This window comes from Oryzias melastigma, linkage group LG4 (assembly GCF_002922805.2).
Source record: "Oryzias melastigma strain HK-1 linkage group LG4, ASM292280v2, whole genome shotgun sequence".
NCBI classification, from domain to species: Eukaryota; Metazoa; Chordata; class Actinopteri; order Beloniformes; family Adrianichthyidae; genus Oryzias; species Oryzias melastigma.
The window spans coordinates 15341825-15361005 of NC_050515.1; the positions used below are offsets into that span (position 1 = coordinate 15341825).

At 37.0% G+C, this 19181-nt stretch overlaps 1 protein-coding gene across 1 annotated transcript; it reads left to right on the plus strand.

Annotated features, from left to right (window-relative positions):
- Positions 1 to 2525: 2525 nt before the first annotated feature.
- Positions 2526 to 15604, plus strand: lurap1 (leucine rich adaptor protein 1). The gene is made up of 2 exons (XM_024279172.2): positions 2526 to 3321; positions 12080 to 15604. Exons 1-2 carry the CDS (start codon positions 3124 to 3126, stop codon positions 12902 to 12904), a joined length of 1023 nt encoding a protein of 340 aa, XP_024134940.1. The 5' UTR covers positions 2526 to 3123; the 3' UTR covers positions 12905 to 15604.
- Positions 15605 to 19181: the final 3577 nt, after the last annotated feature.

Sequence of the window (19181 nt, forward strand, 5' to 3'; positions counted from 1 at the left end):
ATCCTGGCAACCAAAATGAGTGTGTACTGTGAAAGCATCCCTTCAGCCCCGCGGAGGCCTTTCCTAACCCAAGATTACATGTCACTTAATGGTTTTTCTGCCTGACAGGAAGGTTTTGCCAAAATTAAGCAACATTAAGATTTAAGGCTGTAGAAGAAAAATACTCACCTGAAATAATTTATTTATCTTATTTTAACACAGAGAACAGAAACTGTTGGTTTCTTTTTCCTAAAAAAAAATAAAAGAAAAACTCAAATGCTAAAAATCCACCCGGCAGTCTTAAGAACTCACAGTTTTACCTTGAAACATGTCAGCCACATGAAGATATCCAGGCCTCTCCTTAAGTGGAAGATCTGGCTATATGTGCTTGTGGGGTGGAAGAAATTTGTTCAAAGAGTAATTTTAACTTCTCTGGTTTAACAGATGTCTGCTGAACTTTTTTAGTCTTCATTGGGACCAGGAGTGACTTCTAAATGCATTTAAGTATTAAAGCTCTTCAGTGTTGATTAAAAAAACAGCATTAGACTTTAGAATAAAATAAAATAATTTTATTTTTCTTTTGCTATGTGGTGAGTGGAGTGTGACATTTGGTATTCATGTCTTTATATTATTACAAATTGTTGCTTCAGCTTAACAAATTAATTGAAACTAATAACTTTACTTGTTGTGGAAAAAAAGTATATTAAAGCATGTTAAAGTTTAAAGGTGTGCCTTTTAATTAGGCAACGATATTTTAGCCCAACCTACATATTTATAGTTTTCCCTCTAAACATTACAAATTAAAAGCTTCTAAGCTGTTGGTTAAAAAAGTGTGGATAGATTTTTTAATATTTTAAAATAGCTGTCCGAGTGGATCATTGATGTTGACATTTTTGACTTGAATATGTAAAATTAAAGACAGTTTCCTCCTACTCGATGCAGTTGTTTGCAACAACTGTTATATCAGTTGTTACAATGTGTTTCATGTCATTATAAGACAGTCAGGGGAATATTACAGCCTTATATTCTATTAAACCCAATGCAAAAAATCAGATTTTGATTGCTTTAAACTTTAAAAAAAATCATCCTTTTACAATAGTGCTTTGACTGGTCTGAGGACAGCGGATTTTGTTTCCATGTGATCTGATAATTAAAAGGTGGGAAATGTGAATTTACCTGTTAAGTGATTTTTTTTTTTTTATTAATATTCCTTGTGTCTTATGCAGTTTCTTTTGTTCAAATAAAATCTCTTAATTCTTTTAACTGCCATTTGAATGGATTTAAAGATCCACTCCCACAAAAAAAAAAAAAAAAAAATTGGGGGGGGGGGTATTTTCACATGTTCTTGTAGTATTTGTCTTGTGATGGAGGAGATATTTAAAAAAGTTTAAGATTAAAACTATGTGTATTTCTTTATTCAAATTGTTTTGGATCCAGAGCAGATGACAACCTGTGGTTTAAAAAACTATGACACATAAACTGCTTTGGGCGAACCAAAGTCGCCTAGCTCCGCTACAATTCTAAAGTATCCACTTGCAGACAAATAGATCAATGTACGTCAAAATTACACCGAAAAAAGTGAACTATCAATTGACAACATTTCTGTAATAAGCTATATATAAATGCTTCAATTTTCATCAAATTAAACTGTTGCAATGGTAGTTCACTCAACTCGAAAAATTCTATTTGGTTAAGAACAAATATTTTTAAACATTTTAAATTACAGAGCTTTTGTTACTTGATCCAATGTTTCACTTTTTACAGTGAAAAACAAAAACAAAAAGCGAAAAGCCATGATAATGCCTACTGTGTTTTATTTTATTCATTATTTTTGCTATGCTAATGTTGGATTGGGCTGGTGCTATAAGCTACCGGGAGAGAAGGTAAATGAAGGGATGATGGGAAGCGGAGGAAAATTTCTAGGGCTGTGTTATTAAAATCAATTAATCCATAAGAATCGATTTCAATTCAATAGATCAATAATCACCTTTATATACTCACAGGCATGAATTTTCCGAACTCTTTTAAGGAAATATTTTTTAAAGTAAGTATTTGTGGTCTAAAACAGTTTTTCCTCATGCTGTCTTCTTCTGGAATAAGGTGTATATAGCGCCATGCCACCTAGTGGCCAAACTGAAACGCCCTCCAGGAGGAACAATGTTTACAATGTTAATGATCTGAACATTTTTGTTGAAGCTTTTCCTCTTGAGAAACCATGTAACACTGTAAAAATCTCATTATTTCACTATTTTACAATATGTCAGATTAATTTTAAAATATATTCAAATCATATAGTAGATTATTAATGTATTTTTTAAACTAAAGCCTATAATTGTGTAAACTCAAAATTGAATTTAATTAAAAATTTAAAAAAAATAATAATAATCAAATCAATTTAGGTTCTTGTTAATTAAATTGAATCGTTTCTGTAAATTATAACTGATACCCTACAAATTTCCATAGTCCTGAACACAACCCAGAGGTATATTTTTAATGTGCAGCTTTGTAGAAAATAGGACTTAAAAACAACAGAGGCTTTTTAATTTTTCGGCAAAAAACTGTAAATTAAATAAAAATAAGTTTAAAAACATGTTAAATGAGACTATATGCACTTCTTTGTATTCCAGATGTCAAGTTTTCATGGGGATATTTTCTAGTAAAAACTGCATTTTATTTTGGTAGGGGACAGCCTCAGTGTTTGGTAGTTTCCTGGAGAAGAGTGTAGTACTTATGTGTGGTTTGACAGGCTGGGCTGTGTGCTGCAGCTGCTGCTGGTCGCTGCTGTCATCCTGCAGGTGGAATCTGCGCAGTGAGCTCCAGCATGAGCACCAGAGAGGACCCGCCGCCTCACTGAGCGGCTGCGCGCAGGACGCTGCAAATCAGCACCAATCTGCAGGTTCCACCAGCTGAAGCTCAGAGACACCAGCTACTGGATGATGACAGAACAGGAATCGTGATGAAGCAGATGGGATTGCTGTCATTACAGCCACAGTGAGGTCTGGTTCTCTCTTTGCGCAGTCCGGTTCGGTGGGAGAATAGGATGCAAAACAGCCCCGCAGGAGGGAACCGTCGCACTTTGACAGGAAACCAAACCAAACAAACCACCAGGACGTGAAGATTTACCCCCCTCCTCACAGCAGCACCATGGAGGAAAGCAGCGAAAGCATGCCGGACCTGAAGGATATCGAGGTGAAAATTGGACGGAAGACCCCGGAGGGGCTGCTCAGGTGGATGCGGGAGGAAGGCTCCTCTCTCCGGGGAGACAAGCTCGCTCAGGACCCGGTGAAGGAGACGGGGAGGAAGAGTCTGGACGAAAAGATCAGGAGGCTGAAGGTGGAGATGGTAAGAAGAATATCACGGTCAGCGGCGCGTGCGTTTGCAGAAGTCTGCGCGTGGAGCTGTCAGGCATGAGAACTACTGTCATAAATATTTATCTGGAGATGAATCAGGTAAAATGGGCAGAAGCTGCTCCTTCATTTATGTTCCAGTGACTTTATTCGACTTGGATGTTCAGCTTTGAGAGAAATCTCATAAAATATTAACTTGCACGGATTTTAAACCTGAGTTCCATCAAACATGTAGACGCATCTGTCTGGGTCTAAAACAAAATGATGCTTCACATCTCCCACTTTTTAAATGCATGCGACTTGGAACATTGATTTAGCATCAATCCCCTCACTATTTGCACAAAAGATGCAACCCTTTTCCTGGCACCTCAACTATCAATGAATCCTCATCAGGTTTCTTGTTCTTTACTGTTTGAAAGAGGATGACTGAGTGTGCAAACCCCATTTTTGATGGATTTTAAAGCCCTATTTTGATCATTTTTGGATCTATTTTAAAAGCGTTCCAAGTTTTTTTTTTTTTTTTTTTTTTTTAAATTATGCCATTTTTAGGCTAAATTAAAAATCAGAATCAGAATCAGAATCAGAATCAGCTTTATTGGCCAAGTATAGAATATATACAAGGAATTTGGTTCCAGTGACCTGTGCTCCTAAAAAATAATAATAATATAAAAGATAAAATAGAAATATGAATATATATATATATACACGTATATATATACACATCTGAAAAAATAACAATCAACAACAGTTGATTTTAGGACACAGCTTCTGCAGAGCAGCAGTAGTCCATTACAAATCCACCTATAAATTGTGGGCGGGACCAGTAAGCCAGCTCTTACTTCCCGACATACCTCACAACCCCAGCATAACCTTGGCGGTCCATCAAAAGTGGAACTATCCAGCCATACAGTTTTGAGCTCGGACGAGGCAGACGTTCATGGATCTGTTCATGGAAGTGGGACGAAATACTGCGATATTTCAACTCAAGAACGATTCCCGGTTTTGTCTTTGCCTTAATGTTTTTAAAATATTGCCATGGAAAGTCCACCAGGGGGCGCTTCTCATGAGCATGACAGTGAATTGTAGGGATTTTTAGCACCTTGTCATCTTTTTTTTACCAGACCAATAATTCATTTTTAGCCTTAATGGTTTGCCATACCGTTTGTTTCTGTAATACTATCGATATTGTGAGCCATGTATCGTGAATTACCTTAGCAACCCTAGTTCACAAGTAAAGAATGGAGCAGAGCAGGGTGCTTGGTAGCTTCTACGTCACCCCTACAAGCTTTCTCCAACTGCTTCTTATTTACAACAATTTGAATAAAAAATATTCAAAAATGAAATTTTAATAACTATATTCTTTGTATGTGTCCTCCATCATAAGATAACTTTAAGCTCTGTACCCTTGGAAATTTGACTTTTTGCTTCCTACTGCTCTTTACTCTTTATTTTCATACATTGACCTCTACCCCTTTCTATTTATAAATTGTATATTTGCACAAGTGCATCCTTGCACAACTGTGTATTTGCACACTGTGACTACCTCTTGTTTTTGCACAATTAATGTCCTCCATTTGTCCTGAGCTGCTAGAGCCTCATTACAATTTACAGATGTAATCAATTATTTTGATTAAAAACAACATTTTCATCAGAATAGGTCTTTAAAGCTTAAATTAAAAAAGGAGAGGGATAAATTGTTTATTTCCATGTCATAATGGCTGGTGTAAGCATACCCAGTTTATTTAGATATGTTTGCATATATGCAACAATAACATTTACAAAGACAGGAGAAGAAAACAGAGAAGTCAGTCCTCTTTAGGGACCTTCACCGTTCCCACAACCCTCATGGCCTCACTCAGCGGCCCGCTATGAAAGCATCTGTGGTCTATACTGCTAACCTAACTGTAAAGGGGACATCCTGTTTCTTCTGACCAGTTGCACAAACAGTGGACACCACTTGCATCCAAAAAGATGTGCAGCAGTTAACCTGCTTCTGGAGAAAGCCTTTGGGGGCCAACACAGAAACCTGTTTTAGCTATCAAAACAGAACTCGTAGCTTGGAAATGTCTTTATAGTTTGAGAGAACTCCATGCTGGCTGGTCAGATGGTTCTTGTATTTTACCTGTTTCTCCTGTGACCCCACTATTAATCTTTAAACTGTCAGACTGTCTGTGTGCACAGTTTTCCTGCAACTAAGCTAACGTTTTTATCATATTTTTTAAAGTATCTATAGTAAAAATGTACATATTCTTGTCTTGATGATGCATAATAAAGACGTCAAGGAAACCAAAAGAGTTTAGTATTTGTATGATCTGACAAAGATGTGATGCCTTAATTTGAATTGCCTTGAAGGATGTGAGTGCTCCTGGTGTTCCTTTATTCAATAATTCATGCCGTTCACTGTGCAAAGAGATGCACGTTGCTAGGAAATGAGCCAACCACCAAAGAGCCATTGTTTTGTGCTGAATATACTTCCTTTCTTTTGTCAGATGGTTAGTATTTTCCTCACACCGCCTAAGTACACTCTGTCATTGTTAATGCACTTTTGTTTTTGCTTTACAAATCAAATGACTAATTTTCTTGGAGTGTTTTCTTTTTTTGTGATTTTCTTCCTCAGAATAAATATTTCTGTTCCCTTGTTTATATGAATCTCATCTCCAACAAACAGCTGTGTTTTTTTTTTTTGACTCTACAGTAGTTTTTTTTGTTCATGCATGTAGTACATTCCCCTATCAGATGATTCCGTCTGCGGTTGTTAGGCAAACAGGGCGAGCTGACTTTTAAAGGAAGTCGCTCCATACTTTGGTTACATCAAACATCCAAAGCATTCCGTTGGTTAGATGTTTTGGGAAAACACCACTGACTAACGCTGGTCTCTTAGTGTTGGTTTGTGGAAAAAAAAAAGATCCATTACAACATATAAAGCCTCCTACTGTATATTACATTTTTATGGAGAATTATGCTAAAGATTTATGTGGTCAGTAAAAACAAAATCCTCCCATCCTTCATTCAATGTCTCACATGCATGTGGCTTCTCTGTTGCACCTCGGGTTTCCATAAAGCTGTGGACAACAGAGATTGATTTGTTAGTGCTGGCAGCCATTAATCAGCTGCTCTTGGGAAGAAGGGAGCACAGAGAGACAGGAGGGATGGAAACCAAGAGGCTCCTTCTCACGTGGAGGGAGAGAAACTGCTTCATTCATCAGAGAGAGAGAGCAGAAGAAGAGATTGCACTTTCTCACAAATCTGCTTAGTAAGATGTGGAGCTAACTGGAAACGCTCACATGCACGTAGAGTGGTGTGCACGTTTCAGCAAAGTCATTGGATTGGTGTGTCGTCTGCACTTTCCTGCATTAGAGTAGTAGACTGCAATGGGAGTGTGAAAGAGGAAGCGATTATGTCTTCACGCCTTTGTGTCTGTGTGAATCTCTGTTTTTATTTGGAGTTTTTATTTTGAGCATCTGTCTGCCGAAGGACAGATCACATGTGGAGCCTTTTTTAGCATCTCAGATCAGCAAAAGCTTAAATTATATCAAAGAGAATGATTTATTTGACAGATTAAATGCTTTAAAATAGCAAAAATAATGCATTTAGGTGGCAAAAAAAGGATATTTTTAACAATTCACACCTTTTTTCTGTTGTTTTTGAAGTGTCAGTGTCCAGCTGTCAAATCAAAGACACTCTGGTCTGATCTGAACAGATTTACTGGATAAGAGGAAGCCTTTTTTTCTTCTCTGTAGCTTTTTTCTTTCTAACTCAATCTCCGCCGTTTGCCTGTGGGCAGATGAATGTCAGCTCAAAGTCAACTTAGAACAGGGAGCTGCAGGGAATTAAATAGGAGTCGACTTGATCCAATCCCCTCCCTCTGTCTGATATCTAACTGCTGATGGGCATCACCATCAGTGTCCAGTTTAGTCAAAATCAAGGATCCGCAACCTTTAAGGTTAAAAGAAACACTTGGGATGGTTTTTACTGACCGAAACCCAGAGATCTACAAATTACAGTTTAGAAAAAACACTATGTTTTTGTTGCTTTGTATTTATAAAATGCTTAATAATTGTATTATAACAGTGAAAGTATTTTCTGTATTAAATACGTTTTTAACTTTAGACAGCTGTAGTTTCATTCAAAATAATATAAAAATGATATTCCAAACCTACAACGCCATTATTTATTGTTTGCATTGGATAAAGGTTCCAGACTCCTGGTCTGAATCTATGTGACCTACAATTCTATTGTTGTTGTTGTCATGCATCGGTTTTACTTTCCTCCTGTTTTGTCTCTCTAGTTGTAAACTTAGAACTTGAGTTATCATCAGAAATGTGAGACTCAATTTTTTTTTTTTTTTGTGCTTCTTTTTACATTCCAGTGTAGTACATTTTAAATGTTGACAGATTGGCAAAAAAATAAAAAATTGAGAATGTTGTTAAACAATTGGGATTCTATTTTTTTTTTATTATTGTTTATTTAATTAGATAATAATTCAAAGAATGTTGCCAGGCTCCTTGGTTCTGCATTTTTACAAAATTGGTGATCTATTCAGATCATTTCTGACGGGGCCAGACTGTCTGCACCATGCTACAGCTTAAATTGTTCTCTAAATATAACACATTTTTGAAATTTCACATCCTTCATTCTCATGGTCTTTTATAACAAAAGGGCAGACATATTTGTTTCCTTTAACCTAACTAGCAGGATAATACATTTGTGTGCAGAATATTTAATGAATAAACTTGGACTTCAATGACGTGACTATTTTTGGAAGCATGTATAGTTTCTATGGAGACTTAACCATATTTAAAGCTTACTAGAGTCATTCATTTAAATAATTTTGATTTTTTTGATAATGTATCCAACATTTAGAGTCAAATGCAGACAGATGGCCTTTTGAAGGTTGGATGGAGACTGGGAGAAAACTGTAAGGACACCGTATGTCTGCAAAAGACGCAGGGAATGTGTTTTTTTTTCTCCTGCTGGTGCCTGAGAGGACCAGAGTCCCAGCTGGCAGTGATTCAGCAGTCTGTTATGTTGCTGCGTGACATTGGGAGGCCGCCTTTGTCATGCTTCCGCTGCCCTTGTCATCAGTCCTGTTGAATTATTGTTGCTCTTTTATGTATCACTGCAGAAGTAACACAAGGTTTTTTGAGATGATGACTAAGATTTATGTATTTATTCGTTGATGAATGAGTGCATTAAATATTTGTTAAGGAGTCGCTTTTCTGTAGGATTGTGTCAATTGTTGTGTGATTAATGCTCAACAATTTTGTCGCTTCTTTTCCTTTTTACAGTGATGCCTAAAACATAACTTTATTGTTTTTAAGCTACTCTATCTCATTTTGTGTTAATGTCTTATTTCTAGTGATAAAACCAGGAAAAAAAAATAATCACTCTACTATTTTTAGAGTAAAAGGTGTCAGAAGATAACTTTTTTTATACAACTGCCTTTTTTAATGTGTAAGATATTAAAAAAATGTCTCTTTAAAGTCTAAACATTCTAGGGAGGCTTCCTGCTGGACCATTTTCTGCTGTAACCCAAAACCTTGACAGAACTCATCTTCATACTTGGAACAACAATGAAGTAATTAAGTTAATGGCTTTGAAAGAAATCCATTCAGAAATTTGCTGCGCATGGGAACGCCAGCCCAAATGTTGGTAGACACAAACTAATTGTACTTCTTTGCACCTTTAATTAACCCAAAGGGCCAAATATTCAATGTTTGTCTACTTTTGAATTTTCAATTGACAGACTTCTTGCTTGCATATTTGGTATCATTTCTAATCAGCATAACTTCACCTATGTGGCATTACCTGTATTTAATAATTTTTCAATGTTGTATTTAAACATAAAATCATGCAAAAAATGAAAATTCCGTCTGGAAAAAAGTGATTCATTTTGCTGTGGAAACCCCAAAAATGTTTGACCAACTGTTTTACGACATAGAATGAAACTTTTAGGTGTAATTTCATTAATAAATAATAAGAATATTATTCAATGGACAAAGTATTGCAGCTCATTTTTTTGTGACAGTTTTTAAACCAAATCTCAACTACATTTATTTATTATTCTCTACTTGGTCATTTCTGGCTGACTGAAGCACTGAGTTTCCTGAGTCAAGTCAACCTTTTCCTTCAATCTGGCTCTTTATAGCAGGAGAACGTTCCCAATCTGGTGGAGTGCAGTGCTTTGTTAACCATCTTGCTACCTCAGCGCTGACAGACCTGGAGCTCCTTTTTACTGCCAGCCTCACTGCAGACTCAGCCACTACCAGCCATAAACCTCAAGCCCGAGCTCCTCCCCAAATATCTGTTTGCCAGAACGCCAGCGGGTCCAGAGCCACACATGCAGCTCTCTGGCAGGCGGCCGTGCTCGCTGACCTGCACGTTTTCATAACGCTGCGGCTCCCTTGGATCATATGATGCGTTTCATGTGTATTACAGATGATCGTGTGGGTTAAAGTAAAACTGTAAAACAATATTTATGAAGAAAAGGAATCTCGATGCTTCAAGAATGTTTTCGTGATTCATTCATGTTGCAGTAAAGGAAATCCACATTTATGCTGATTTAGAAAGCTTGCAAAGTTTTATATAAGTTGAACTTTTTAGGTTTTCTCACATCACATGCTTATTGGTGGTTTAATATTAAACAAAGGTAAACTCTAAAATGTCTTAAAGACCCACTTAGATGAAAATTGTGTTTTTAACATGTTCTTGTTGCATATTTCTCATGATGGAGGACATTTCTACATATTTTTGGATTCAAATTGCATTATCAGGCTTTTCTACCTGGGCCTGAGCTTCTGTTTCTGACCCTGCTTTATCTCTGATTACCTGCCGCCTGCCCTGACCCTCAACTGGACTCTGACAGCTCTAGTCTCCTCTTGGATGATCCCATGCTCGCCTGTCTGACCCTGATTTAACTTTGTGGACTTGTAGTTGTGCTTAATTCCCGTCTGAACTAATAAGCCTGCTGCTTGTGGAACCAGCTGCCTGTCTGTTTGTAACATTGAGGGGCTGTAAGCTAGTGGGGAAGAGTGTAAATTGATGGATGTTGGGAAGCAGGGGCGGGTTTACTCTGCACCAACAGTGCTGTTCACAACTACCACTCTGCAGAATCATGTCTTGGAAAATGACAGTTTTTTTCAAATATGTTGGCTAAAAACAACATAATCATAATTAAAAGATCACTAGGAACTATTTATAATAAATCAAAAGAGGATTTTAGTGGGACTTTAAGAAAGAGGCTCAAAGTGAAATCTTGTATAACAACTTGTGAGATTTTAGGTGCATCTCAAAGACCTAAGTCACCATGTCTTCTTTCAAATCATTCATTTTTTGGAATATTTTCTTGGAAATGCAATTAATACTTGAACACTTGGATAAAGAGGCAAACATCTTTAAGCATACCAGAAAGTTTTACTCGACTTCATTTATTTGTCGTCAGGATTAACTGCTACTTTACAGCTGCTACAGTCTTCTAGTGTCTTTACTAACCTTGGTGTCGCCTGCTCAGATGTTTCCCCTGAAGAGCCAGTGGCTCCTCTGTTTCAACATCTGTTCTTGATGGTCCACTTTGTCCTCCATAACATGATTCAATACGCAACACTGGTTCTGCTCCGGGCGCAGCAGAGCAGTGAAGCACAAGACCCTTTTCTGTTTCAGTCGAGTGAGCCAAACATGAAGATGAAATTGAACTTTATTCGGTCCTTCAAACCATCATCCCAGACACACAATCAAACAGGCAGCTAGTTTCTCTACGTCTGAGGGCCCTGCCACCATTCCTTCACCTGAACTCTTTGGAAATATTACACAAAAAGCTCCTTAAAAATGGACATTTTCAATTGCAGAGGAGCTTAAAAAATATTGAAGTCTTCAAGTTGAGAATTCACAGACTATTTTTCTGAGAGAAAACCATAAAAGATGATCCAGTTTGGTTATATAATCTGGGGTTTGATTGTGTTTTTTTCCACACTTGCTCCATTCCAAGTATTCCAAAGGTGAAGTCAGAACCTAGGGAATCAAGATTGAAAGGAAGATAGTTAAAAACACTAGACTGCAACTAACCAGAGGTATAATAATCAGTTTTATTTCACATAGATAACATTTATAAAACACAAAATATTAGTTTAAAAAAAACAGGCGTACAGAAGTTATGAGGAACAGGCGATACAATCTGGGACACCAAGAAGATTGTGCTCCAAGAAAAAAAAAGTATCACATAAATTGACTTTAACAAACTGAGTCATGTGGATGTTGCAGCAGTTTATCATTTTCTTGCAAATTCCAAATGCAAATTCGTTTTTGGAAATATTTTTCCAGATGTTTTGTCTGTCAGTGACTGACTATTTTGGTCCATCGCTGTGGCTTTTACACATTTCACACTGGGGGATTTTGATAGCTGTAACTGTTGCTGTAATCATTCGCACTAATGTGCCGTACTTTCCACTGTGTCAGATTCTCATCTCTCAGCTTCTCCTGCAGAGCCAATTTTGGTCATATTTCCCGGGAATTTCCATCTGGAAGTCAGTTTCTTCTCCTGCTCCCTTTTTGTAGCGTTGTACCTTCCTGCTTGTAGGGATCTTTGTGTTTTTTTCCCCAATTATAGTGGTCTTTAGAGGATTATATAGCACATAAATGAGCTCACGATTACTGCACTGAAGAAAAATGTTTTTCTGTCATTACTTCTTTCTTTAACACTGAATACCTTAGAAACTAAACTATCTTCTCTCATTGTGCTGTCTTTTGTGTTTCCAAAGGCTCACTTGCGCTCAGTGGATGTGAAGATTCTGCAGCAGTTACTGGCTGTTCATGAGGGCATCGAGGCGGTCAAATGGTTGATGGAGGAGCGCAGCACACTAACCAGCCACTGCAGCAGCCTGACCAGCAGCCAGTACAGCCTGGGCGATGGACCTGACACCTCATGGAGGGGTTCCTGGAGCAGCCTGCAGGACCCCACCATCGACAAGCTTGACAACATCTCCATTGGCAGCTACTTGGACACCCTGGCGGATGAAATGGACGAGTATTGCCCTTCCAGCTCCGAATCTGTCATCTGCTCCACACCACTAGCTTCAGAGAATGCTGCGGGGAGTTTTGTAACAGGGGGGTCCGGGGCCAAAGTGAATGGAGTTGAAGCGGGTAATGGGACTGCAAGTGCATTTCAGAAAAATGGCAGAGGACGCGGGGATAGAAATGAGGAAGGAGGGAGAGTGGGACCGGAGAATGGCAACTGTGGTGTCACTTCTAGCAGCTCTCCTCAAGCTAAGTCTGAAAAGCCCAAACAAGACAGTCCAGCCTCAAAGTCTGCAGAGAAGGATAAAACAACTCGTCTCGTTAAAGACAATAAGCTAACACAATCAATTAAGACAAATGGCATCTTGGAGAAGACGCCGACAAAAACCTGCAGTCCGACTCACGCAAGCTTCAGCGACAAACTGGGAACCAACCAGAGCCCCAAACTCAAACCTTACAAAAATGGAAATATTGACTTGGACTCGTGCAAAATGAATGGAAAAGTGCACCTGGAGTACGACGCTCACTGGCGTTGGGTGCAGTCGCAAGAAGACGTGACATTTTTGTAAAAGAGAGTTAAAGCAGAAACCAAAAACGTTTCAGGTTCCTATCAAAGAGAAGAAGAACTGCTGTGTGAAGCGCACATTCTAAGACAGACAGCTCGGTCTTTCATCGGACTGCAACAGCTTGCTGCTAATATTGATGTCAACGTTGATGCACACTACAGTCAGAATTCAAATCAGTTAAAAATCCTGTCAGAGTTTTCCCCTCAGGGCATTTTTTGACACACCCTGATTGTGTTTTTAATTTTCTTTTCCTGAAAATCAAGCACATTGAAATACTAGAGAGCTGACACATGAATGCAGGTTGTTTAAAATTTAATTTTCATTTGAAAAGTTGTCCAACATGATCCCTTAATTCCTCTTAAAAAATAGTATATATTGCACTTCTATACATGATCCTTTGATAATCACTGGCAGGAATTCCTGAAATTTCAAAATGTTTATGCAATCAAATGAAACCTATTGTCATTCTCAGTAAGGACTGTGCTCGTGTGAAGGGGATGAAGTTGCTGCATGCTTATCAAACAGACAGGAAGTACACTTTAGATTTGAATGCTTACAAATCTTTACTTTGACCTGCTGGTGGAGTCCCGACACCTAATTGTTGCGCTGAAGCTCCGCAAACATCTTTTTTTATTTTTTTTTATTTTTAGCAGGTCCAATTATTTTTTCTTGCTGAAATTCCAAAAAAAGAAACCTTGTAGAAATATTTATGAAGCTATAACATAAGCAGTTTTATAGAAAGTATTATACGGAAAAGAAATGTAACCAATGAAAGTAGATTTGCAAATTGTGGATTTAAAAAGTCTTCTGACCAACAAAAGAACAGCAGGAAGATAAAACACAAAGACCAATAAATGTTTGAAGTATAAAAATTGTTATTTAGCTAAATGCAATATTGTGTATTCACTGAATCCGTTTGCAGCTTCTCTGTCTGTCTTGTTGTATGCAATTCCTGAAAATGGCTGGAGATTTTCCTTCCATTTGTAAAGTCCTGCTTGACTTTAATTTCATACTGAAGTTGTGCCTGATTATTATAAACCTTAAACACCACAAGCCTGACTTTTTCCTTAGATGTCTGCTCTGCCGTGATATTAATCTGAATGTTTAGAGTGAAACTGTCATGTTTGCGTGTATCGATGGCCTAGTGTGCAGTTGAATGTGGACTGACAAGTCTGCTTTTCCATCTGGGGGTTTGTTGCATGTGTCTTTTAAGAACTCCAGTGGTTGATGTGAAAAAAAGGCTGAACCCAGTTGGAGAAAAAAAGCAATATTATTTTATGACGACTGGCCGGATCTTTCAGCAAGTGAAGTTTAATAATGGTGTAGTTCGATACCACAGATAAAGACACGAGTGAGGAAGTCTGCCACTGAGAGTAGAAGGACAGACAAGTCCCAGAGTACTTTATATTTATATTTAGTTTTATATTTCTAAGTCTGAGACAGATTTTTTTTAAGTTGCTCAGTTTTTGTTTAAAAAAATCCTATATTTTGTTTTTTGCAAGTTCAAAATTCCCATACAATGCACATGCAATGAAGGCATCATGACAGCACAGGATAATGATAAATATATATTTCAATGTTGCAGAGTTTCAGACAGAATATTTGATTTGTTTATGTGGATTTTAGTAAATGTAAACAATTCCCCTCCAGAAGTTTTTATGGAACTCTGGACATGACATCCAATTAAATAAATAAATACTTCCCACAAATTTAAATGTGTTCACAAATTGGTTATGTGCACACAAAAAGGCATTTCCTATGCACAAATAACTATCTTTTTGGTAAACAAACTAGGGTTTTTGTGCGCACAAATTAGCATTTTGTGTGAATAAATAAACATGTTGTCGCTACAACTTTGTGTTTTATGGCCACAAAAATAGGGATTGGTGATAATAAAATACTACTTTGTATGGAAGTAATACTAACTTTTAGCCCCAAAATACCAATTGGAGAGTAGAAAATGCTCACTTGTGTCCAAAAAATGCTAACTTGTACCCACAAAATACTAAATTATAGCTGCAGAATACTACATTTTGCACATAAAATACTAATTTTGCACTACAAAATACTAATTGGAATGTGAAAAATACAAAATTGTGGCTCCAAATTACAACATTTTGCCTATAAAATCCTAATTTGTGCCCACTAAATGCTAAAGTGTGGCCACAAAATGCAATTTTTTGGCTACAAATGATAAATTATTATTATTTTCTGGATGACATGTTTATGGCTTTTTATTAAATTATTTTCTGGTGTTAGAAATTCAGTATTTCTTGTTAAGAAAACAACTTAACTTGAGGCAAAGACAAAGAATGTTGATTAACAGCCGGCTTAAAGCCTCCTTCATGCTGTTGTCTTGCTAAAATAAAGATACTGTTAGAGCAATGAGATCGTGCAGCCTTTTTTTATTTGTGTTTTAAGTTTAAAGTAGGTTAACACAAAACAGAGTAGATAGAACAATAATAAATACACTTTCTGTCAGAATTACACCAAAAATGCCTCCACAAATATTAGAATAAGTTTAAAGTTGATTAAAAAAACACTGGACAATGTATTTGCTTACATGAATACGTAAAAAATACACTTTTTTGTCTTGGCTGGTGGGAAGTTTCTCTGTCACAGCTAATGTTATTGTTGGAGAATCATATTCAGCGTGCATTGACTCTGCCTGCATCAATAATAAACAATTCCAATCTGTCATTACTCCTTGGGTCAACATCAGTAAACCAATTTCGACTTGTTCCACTTGGCTTCATTATGCAGTCCTTTTTTTCCCTGCAAGATGCTAAACTAAACATGGGTTCATTTATGCCACCAAAGAGTTCCTTTTCCCCTGCGTCCTGCTTTTCTTTACACCGACACAGTGGTTTGATGGAAATGTTAACTCTGTGCCAAGACTCACACATAATGAGTGCAAAATGCCCTCACACTGAGAGGCAGGACCAAAACGCTGCCACCACAGAAACAGCGGGACCATTAAAAAAAGGGCAAATGACTGAGATATAACTGAACTCTTTGACATGGAGCAACACTTTCCTTTTAATCTCTACAAATATAAGATAAATGCCTATTAATCTGTGCAGTTTCCAACCGCAACACAGACATGAACTCATTTAAAACCCACTTTCTCCTTCATATTTGTGCTAAAGAAATACTGAATCCCCCCCTAAAAAAAAAAAAAAAAAAAAGAAAGGAAAAGTCTGTTTTCTTAGTTTGCGGTTTTTTTTTCCAAACAAGCTGAGACATATGGAAAAAATCTGGAGGGGGAACAATCCTGTAAAACCTATTACATCTGCTTACACAAGGAGTCTTGCTGAAGATATACCGTAGCCATAATGATTTAGAGTTTCGTCACTTGGCACATCCAGTGCAAAAATGGACCATAAACATTGTTTAATTTTACCAAATGGCAGATTTAATGAGCTCTGGCTGTGTGGGAGCCAGGAGAAGCTGCTCCGTTTTTCAAACTTCTGTAGTGATTATATCATATAGGGGCTTGCCTCTAATTATGGAAATATTTTAGTTCAACCGCTTTTAGGCAAAGATCATACAAATGTCTTCTCATTTTGATTTTGGGGCTGCTGATCCACAGATGTGGTCTCTGTCTTTCGGTACCCGCTCACTCGGGCTATTCTGGGCTCCAGATAAATAGCACTCCTGCGTGGACAAGCGGGTATCGACGTAAACAGTGTTGTCATGGCAACGAGGCCACGCGGGTCTCAGCTCTGCCTCTGCAATTTTAAAAGCCAGGGAGCAGAACAACGTGGAGAGAACAGTCAGGATCATGCAAAGTCAATCCTGCAGGTACAGATGGAGAATTTTAGTAAACAATAAATGCACGATAAATGTATAATATCTCAACAGCTAAGAATTTGTGATATGTTGGGTAAAAATAACCTTTTTGTTGACTAAAAGATTTGTTTTTTTAAAACAATTATCACTTGAAACTACTTTCCATCTTTAGGTATAGTTTTCAGTCTTCAGAGCTGATCCTGTCATGTTTCACTTCGGATTTCCTTCATCTTTGCTCAATATTAAAATCCTTTAATCCCATCTAAAATAAAGCAACTGTAATTTTTTTTGAGGAAATTGAGCAGCACTTCAACCTCTGGCTCCATGCTTGATTTAACAGTTTTGTTTTCTATTTCCATTTCCTGGAGGTATTATGCTCACATTTTAAACTGTAATGACATAGAAGTAGAGGAAATAAAATATCAGAGTTTCTTTAAACCAGATCCAAACACCTGTAGAATAAAGTCCAAAGGATTTGCTGAACAAAACCCAGCAGCTGCAGTGAAATCTTGCTTGTTTTTTCACATTATTGTTCCGTATTTTGTTATGCAGTGTGTCAAAATAAAAGCATTCAAAAAATGTATTTCCTTTGTAAAGTGGAAGATGTTGATCCAGCTATGGTTGTTGATAATACAAAATAAATCAAAACTTATCCAATAATAAAAAAGAGATTTTAAAACTTTTTTTGTGTTTTTAAAAATGTTTTATTTCTTAAAAGTTGATATCCCAGTTAAAAGCTACAGTACCATTGATCATTGACTGTAAAACTGCTCTGAGTGCTTTCCCACCGATAACTGATCAATATTTGGCCCTCTTGGTTAATCAATGCAGATGCGGAAAAACTTAAAGCACTTTTTCCACTGGTCTCATTACAGCTATAGACTGATAGAATTTAGATAAATATGGGAAAAAACAGAAGATCAGTAAAATACGAATCAGCTTGTTTGAACAGAAAAGCATTTTACTCATATTTGTTCATAAGTTTAAAAAAAATCTGAACATCTTTAAAATACAAATTCTCTGTTAAATTATTTATCAAATAATATCAAAAGTTCAACACTCTCTCAAGAGTTTGTTTTTGACTTCACTGTAATTCTGAGCCTCAAAATACAGCAGCTCCTGAAAGCAGCAGATTTTGTTTGTGCTGGTATGAGAAACCCAAATTACTGCACCCTTCCTGTGATTGCAATCATTTTCACGCTTTCCCTTTCCTCTGATAGTATTTAGTGAGTCAGTTGATTATGAAAAGAAAAAAAGTATACTTTTACAGCCAGAAATGCCCAGACTTTATATCTCCAATCATTTAGCTAAAAAATGCATCATGCTAAAATGATCCTCCCAGCACAGAATGGACCTCAACCTATTGTTTTAAATATGCGCCTCTTATGGAGACTTTTAAAGATTTACTTTTATGTAAACTAACGCTATATTAGATCATGTAGGATGCTAAATCGATTTCAGAGAGGAGGAAATTAAAAAAATGGGAAATTGAAGCTTTACATAAACAAACTACTCCTAATGGCTTTTGAGAGTGCATGAAATCTCTTAACTTTTCGTGGAAAATACCTGCATCCTAATGCCAAAAAAAAAACCTCAGGAATATTACTCACTTCAGAGGTCATGATAAAAAGATAATATGCAGAGCAGGAGAAATGAGTCATGGTGGACGGTAGTCAGTGCAGCTTCAAGAAGAAAAACGTTTCAGAGAATTAATCAGAGAAAAGGTAAAAATGAAGATGGGAAAATGCTAAAGATGATTAAAAGATACAGCAAAGAGGATAATATGGTGTGGATGCTGTTAAACAAGGGGGAAAATTCAGTTTGGTTTGGGGTTACCTCTGGGTTTTATTAAAGATCCACTTATATTTTTAAGTTTTTAACATGTTTTTGTTGCATTTTTCTGATTATAGAGGACATACATAGCGAAAATTTATTGAGTCTTTCTTTATTTAATTAGTTGTAAATCAGACAAAACAGTACCATTAGAAAAAGAGTTTATTTCGTGACGTAGAAAATGCACTGGGTGGGTCATAAGCTTCCTGCTTTGAGGTCCCAGCAATGGGGAGGGGAAAGGGGGCGGGATTGCTCCATGCCAACAGTCCTGCCCACAACTCAGAGGTAAATTTTTAATGAAACCGTTCCACCCTGCAGAAACCATATCCAAGAAAATGACACAGTTTGTTTGATTTAGTCTAAAAATGGCATAATCATAATTTAAAAAAACACTACAAACACTTTTAAAAAAGAACCAAAGATGATTGGAGTAGAACTTTAAAACCATCATTTTAATCTGTCAGCCAATGGACTTTAATGTGTGTTATTATGATAAAATCACTACGTTTTTGGGGAACATTTTGTGTTTTTGTTTGGCTGATTGATTACTCACATCCTTTAACTCCACTTAGAGTAAAAATGCCTCAAAGTTAACACCAACACAGTGGTTAGGAAATCCCGACAGGGACCTGATTGGTCCATGCAACCATAAAGG

Excerpts from the sequence above, each read along its gene's own strand:
- lurap1 (XM_024279172.2), top strand. The coding sequence starts at position 3,124 with ATGGAGGAAAGCAGCGAAAGCATGCCGGACCTGAAGGATATCGAGGTG. Across the intron at positions 3,322-12,079 it reads GGAGGCTGAAGGTGGAGATG|GCTCACTTGCGCTCAGTGGA; the intron begins GTAAGAAGAATA and ends GTGTTTCCAAAG.